At 43.2% G+C, this 6,747-nt stretch overlaps 1 protein-coding gene across 1 annotated transcript; it reads left to right on the top strand.

The window, feature by feature from the left end:
* Window positions 1-3,304: 3,304 nt before the first annotated feature.
* Window positions 3,305-6,487, top strand: CUNH11orf42 (chromosome unknown C11orf42 homolog). Its single transcript, XM_035442306.1, has 3 exons — window positions 3,305-3,376; window positions 5,290-6,088; window positions 6,354-6,487. Exons 1-3 carry the CDS (start codon window positions 3,305-3,307, stop codon window positions 6,485-6,487), a joined length of 1,005 nt encoding a protein of 334 aa, XP_035298197.1.
* The last annotated feature ends 260 nt before the right edge of the window (window positions 6,488-6,747 follow it).

The raw sequence follows: 6,747 nt of genomic DNA, 5'->3' as shown, positions 1-6,747 counted from the left end.
TATGCCCACAGCCCATCACCTACACTTTCAAAATAAATAATCTCTGGAGAAACACTTTTTCTTTTTATATCTTTGGCCAAAACCCTAACCCCCAACCATTATGATCTTATTTTTAGCCTTTATTTCACTTAGTGTAAATATTCACATCTTTAACTGAAAAGAATGTTTGACTACAGAGCACCACCCTGAATCTCAACTGGGATTTTCCTTAACATAGGAAATACTATTCCCTCCGTAAAATGAAAATTTCTCAGCTGAAAATAAAGCATTGCGTTTATACAATTATCCCTGCAGCCTAAAACAAGACATTATTAAGGATCTTTATCATCTTAAAGTCTTTACTGCCAATGCTAGTCTATGTTGCCATGAAATTCATGAAGATAATCTCATGTTCTCTGAAGAAGCCATCCTATTTATTTACTCCCAATCTCCATCCAGATCACTCTGATATCCTCTAGGTGATCAGTGCCTCTCTCCAAAGATACCACAGAATGCTGCTACACGGGAAGCAAATTCCAGCAAGATACAACCCAACAGCCCAACCCTTGGGCTCACCAACTCATCAGGACTCTGTTGCCATATGTTTTCATTATCTTTCAGTTTCAGACTCTGAGCAAAAAGGAAAGACAAGATTTACTCAATGTTAGAATTTAGGGAGTCTAGACATTCATGGGAATCAGAAAGCAAGAAAAGGGCAGAAAGTGTGGGCTTCCAGCTGAGTAGTTTATCAGAACCCAATCTGCCCTCTGAATCCATGTCCATGAACAAAAATTCTCAAATCTTCTGTCTCCTGTTTGACCAATAAGCCACCATCCCTACACCTACACTGATCTCATCCATCTCTTCTCATTCTGGACTCCCCTTGTCATCTGCACATGCACAGTTCTCGTTGCCTCTTGGTCAGCTCTTCTACACTGCAGAGGTGCAGAGTACATGGTTCTAGTGGTCTCTATCTGCCTCTTATTCCACTTCAGTGTTTCTTATCAAATTTCTTTCAGGAAGGAATAGAGGTGCCAACTATATATACTTTCCTTGTCATCCAAAATGAAAGGATGTGCTAAACCAGGTGTGATGTTATATATCTTCAATTGTAGCATGTAAGACAGAAGAAGACAAAAGTACTACCCTGTAGGAGACCAGCTTCAGTGACACAGTGACATGCTGGCTCAGGGAATACAAACAATGGCTCAGCAGTTAAAAGCACTGGCTACTCTTCCAGATGGTTCAATTCCCAGCACCCACATGGCAGTTCACAACTGTCTCTAATTCCAGTCCAAGGAATCTGATGTCATCTTCTGGACCCCACTGGCACCAGGCATACACATGATGCACATATATACATGTAGGCAAAACATCCAAAACTAAAAATTGGAGTCCTAAATATCAAAGATGGTATTGTACAAAGGGCTTGTTAAATAGGCACAAAAAAGGAGGAACTTGGTTCTAGTTCTCTTAAGAAACCTAAGGCTTCTCACTTGAACTGTTGTGGCTTCTCTTGCATCCTGCCCACTTCCTTCTCACTAAACCACATATATTTCTCTCATTACACAGTGAAGTGAGCCATGTAACAGCACCAAAAGGAGCTATTATTCAATAGTAAGAGCTGGAACTCAAGATCTGTTACTAACTACTCACTGTGTGTTAGCTAATTAATTTTTCTGAACCTTTTCTTCACTATAAAATGAAACAATAATACCTACTCCAGAAAAGAAGCTGGGCACAGAGGTGCACACCTGTAATCCCAGCGTTCAAGAGGATTGCTCTGAGTTCTGGCCAGCTTGCAACTACATTATGAGTTCAGAGCCATTCTAGAGTATACAATGAGGGCCTGTCTCAAAAAAGAAAAAACAAACAAACAAACAAACAAAACAAAACAAAACAAGAGATTCCTAAAAGGATCCTCTAAGATAACATAGTATCTGACACAGGTCATAGCATAGAAGAGTTCAACAAATATCTGACCATTTCTTTCCTGAAAACAGGGCTAGGCCTACTGTCGTCACTCATTTGCTAAAGGATCTGGCACCTCTACATTTAGTTCTATCTGATGAGATGTGCCTTCCCTTGAGTCCAACTGTACCTCCTTTTGGAAACTTTTCTTGATAACACTTTCCCATCACTGCAGTATCCTTCTATGTGGTAAGACATGTATCACTTCAGGTGGCTCAGATGACAGCCAGCTTTGCAAGACAGTATTTCCCTCTAGGTCAGGCTGCAACAGGAGACCTCCAGGGGACCTCAGGAGGAGGACTATGGGACAGACAAGGTATGGAAGGGGAAAATGATTCCTGAAAGTTCTAAAGTGATTTCTTCTGAAGCTATTCTTCTCCAGCAAAATACTGAGCTCTCTGGACAGAAACACAAGGAAGAAGAGTAATAACTAGTGTGGGAGAAGAAACTACTACACACAAATTGGCCTAGGACAAGAATGAAGCATAAAGAAAATTTTCATGTTTACCTGGGTAATTCTGGCTTCCTGAAAATTTTTGCTGGTTACTAAGGAAACAAAATCCCATTTAGACTTACTCTCCACGTTGCCATTGCTCAACCTAACACCCTCCTACATACACCTGGTTTCTACAGCTTTTATAACCCACTCATTAACTGGTTTCAACCTAGTAGTTTTCAGAAGTTAGGATTTCCAGGCATACCCCAGACAAATTAAATCAGAATTTCTGATTGTTGTTGTTTATATGCTTGTTTTTTAGTGTAAGTCTTCATGTCTACTTCCATGTATTTCAGGACCCCAATGCAACTTCAAAGTAATCTACAACTAACTAGTTGGCAGTTAAAAAGAGGAATGGTCCTACCCCATTTCCTTAAAGAACTCAAACCAAGAACTACAGATAAGGAGAGACTGAGACAGAAAGAATGTGTTGCATTTTCCCTCCCCAAAATAAGAGAATGGCCGCTCCAGGCTGAGGCAGAAGACCATGAGACCATGCAAGAAGCAAGACAATATAAGATTAAAAAAAAAGGGGGGGGGGCGTGAAAAGGAGATCATCTTTGTGCTGTTCAACGGTCAGGACAAGAACAGAAAGGAAAAATGAAATGGCACAGGGTAATGTAAAGAAAAGGGAAAAGGAAATAAAAATTTGTAAATATTATAACCCACAGGCTGTAAGAAGGCTAGCACAGTTACTGTCCTCTCTGTATCCAAGGCTCCATCACCTAGCAGGACCTCTATGACCTCATGCTGGAGTAGGTCACAGCCCAAGGCAGGGGGGGGGGGAACTTACCTCCCTGGGCAGCTTGGGGGTTCCTGCAGCAGCCACTACCTTACCCAACCCCTCCCATACCCACCATGTTGGTCAGTAACCCCCACTTGCTAACATTGGATGAAGCAGATGCCACTTGGGCCCTCATCAAGGATAAGGTAGGTAAAGTGAGGAGGCTAAAGAGGAAGTGGAAAACTGTGACCAGGCTGATTCTTAGGTGGTTTCTGTGTAGGAAGAGGTGGGATATATAAGACAATAGTAGCAGTAGCAACTGACATATAAAAGTCACAAAATAAACACCTGAATGAATGACGGATGAATGAACAACTAATTTAAGACAAATATCAAAATCCATGAGAGGAAAAAGGGAAAAAATTTATATTCCCAAGCTTAAATTACCATCTTAGAATAGCATCCATCAGACTTGAAGCAGCATTAATGGCATTTAACTCCCATTGCTTGGGAATATGCTCACCATAGAGGCAAGGAAGGCAAAAACAAAGGGGTTTCCCAAGATTAAGAATAATTGTTTTCAATAGTGCTAATCTCTATCTACACTAGACCTGCTAAAATTACCGTGAACATAAATGACGTCTTCCACTATAGGAAAGAAAAAGGGAACCCTCTTTATATTATCTCAGTGAATAACTCAGGAAGAGATAAACAGGATAAATTTGACAAATTCAAGCAGAACAAGACAAAATTGATCTTAGACAGACAATAGATTTCCTTCTTTTGATACTGGAGGCCAGCACTTCAAAAACAATTTAATGTTACAAAGTAAGAGCAGGGCAGCCTCATGGGTCATTAGGTGAATTCAGTGTAGGAACACAGATATGTGGGATCTGGTGGAAAAAAAGTAGATCACTTGGAACTTTCCTGTGACCTTGCTCTCTAATATAATTTAGTCAGAAGGCTCAGCTAATGAAACTTTGAATGGATGGACATCTTTAACTGCTAAGTTACTAACTACTAAACAGGATCTTACAGGGTTCCCAGGTACTCTCAATAAACTGGTCACCAAGTACACATACTCAAAAAAAAAAAAAAAAAAAAAAAAGGTAATAAAGACAGACAGACCTAAGGAACTGGAAACCCTAAATGGATACTAGAACGATACAAAGATTAGGCTTCACACACACACAAACATCCCTTGCAGCTAAGGTAAAATACACATAAGAGGTAACTGACCCCCACGAAGGACAGGCATTATAAGCCTACATCTGTGTATCCTTTCTCCCTAATATTACCCATGTAACCCATCACCTAGGCATGATCTTTGAAGATTCCTTTTTTCCATATCCATGAAGAGACTGAGTTCTACCAATTTTGTGACTTCAACCTCCCATTATTTTAGTTCAGGAACTAATATCATGTTTTATTTGCATTATTGCAACAGTTGTTTTGCCTATTAAAAGATCATTTCTCTTCTTCCTGGTCCCATCTCCCACCCAGAGCCCATAAGTGGCTTCCCATTGGCCCCAGGATCAAACAGTCACTTATAAAAGGCATATACACACACCTTTTCATAGCCTAATTCCTCTGTGCCTTTCCTCTTCCTACCTTAAATGCAAGCAATATTAAATTGTGTTTCTAAATGTGCATGATTTGATGGTTCAAGGACTTTCCCTGGCTGTACCTTCTGCCAGGAATGACCACACCCAACCTGCTAATTCCTCAAAGCTCAAGTATTGCCACCTAGCAAACTTCTTTGACCATCTTTCTATCAAAGACAAGGGCTGTTAAATCACTTGTCTTTGTCACATTTTGCTATTATTTTACTTAGCTAACTACTGTTCACATTTTTGTCCCCATCCATTAGCCCAAGCTACATTAGGATGAGGACAAAGTCTCATTCTTTCATGTATCCAAGTATCTACCACTATCAGGCACAAAATAAGACACTCAAGGTTTTGTTACAAAAGGGAACTAGGAGATTAAAAAGTGTGAGTCTGTGTATACTGTAGAAATGTATTTAAACAGTGAACAATGGTGGGAAGGTCAATTTAGACCACACAAGTTAACCTCTAACCTTAACTCAGCCCCTGACTTATAAACTGGCCACTTGCAGGTCATCGAGGATCGTTTTGGGTCCAATGTAGTGGCAGTACCTTTCTTATCGGATGCAGCCTGCTATGATCTACTGGGAGTGCTAGTGAAACAGTCCCGTCCAGCCCACACCCGCCTAACTTTGCCAGGCCGACAGGGCAGAAGGGCACTGAAATCAGTAGGGCTGCTACCAAATCTTCTAGAACAGGCAGGGTCTGAGGGTGTCTTTGCCCACTGCACTCGGGAATACTCGCCAAATGGCCGAGCCGAGATAGCCTATGAAGAAATGAGAATGTTGGATGGGCAGCCCTGCCGCATCCGCCTACATATGGGAGGGTTGCGCAAGAAGGTTGCCTTCCTGATGCTACCACCAGGGCAGGTGAGCCTACAGCAGAATCTTCCCTGGCTCCGAAGCACCCACAGCATCTACGTGATCTACCAGGTCTTCTCCTGCACCTGGCTGCAACTAGGGCTATTACCTACAGCCCGTGAGCCACAGCTACTCCGGTTACAGCGGTCTCTACCTATTGCTTTCTCCTGCCTCAAGTTTTCACTGCAGCCCAAGGGTGTGCTGGGACCACAGAAGTCTCTAACCAAAGACCCACTGCCTCAAGGAGCTAACTGGGTTAGACCTAGCCTTAGCATCTTATCAACTCTGGCCCCCACATCAGTACCTGCTGATACCCTTGAAGTTGCTGATATAGCTCAACCTGCCCCAGCCCCACCTACACCTCCTCCCCAAGAAGGGCCAGAAGGCAGACCCACCAGATTCTCCTGTAAGGGTCGAAACCCCTTCCGGAGGGGCCCCTATATGCTTTCAGGTACTGCTAGGGGAAATGAAGATGAGGAATGGGAAAGACCATTGGAGGGAGAGGATACTGGGAATATAGCCCAGGAATGGGTTCAGGAGCCCAGAATGTGTACAGGACCCTAATGAAGGGACAGACTTGAAGGAGTCCAGGGAGGGTGAGATGGGAGCATGGCCCTGATAAGGGTTATGTGGTGGGGAATGTAGCACAGAGAAGAGGGAGGGGCTAGGGAGGAAGACCAGGGCATGAGTCAAGCTGTGACTATCCCCAACCCTAGCAGAGAACTGGCTCTTCAGTCCCCGCAACCCTCCACCAGGAGCCCAGGGTGGGGGCCCCGGGGACCCAGACCGGCACTCCATGTCCCTGCCCCTGCTGCAGGGTCTGTCCTCGGAGTTCGACAGCGACGAATGAAGCTGAGGCAAGAGATGCAGGGGGCAACGCCCCTAAGATCTGACATAGGGATTCTGGTCCCCAATAAACATCAGCTGCTGCACCCCCAAACCACCTTGGGTCTATGTGCTTCTTCCTTCTATGGTTCAGAAAAATGAAGTCTCTCCATTTTTCTCTGAGCATCAAGTCCTCTCACCTTCAAAGAGTAAAGGGGCTATCTTGAAACCCTATTATCAGTGTTATCACCAGAGAGCAAATCCCTTTGATGATTCCCCAACTTA

The sequence above is a fragment of the Cricetulus griseus genome, chromosome 3, assembly GCF_003668045.3.
Source record: "Cricetulus griseus strain 17A/GY chromosome 3, alternate assembly CriGri-PICRH-1.0, whole genome shotgun sequence".
In the NCBI taxonomy this organism is placed as follows: Eukaryota; Metazoa; Chordata; class Mammalia; order Rodentia; family Cricetidae; genus Cricetulus; species Cricetulus griseus.
Note: the sequence above shows the minus strand (reverse complement) of the source record. Positions and strands in the feature narration are given on the sequence as shown.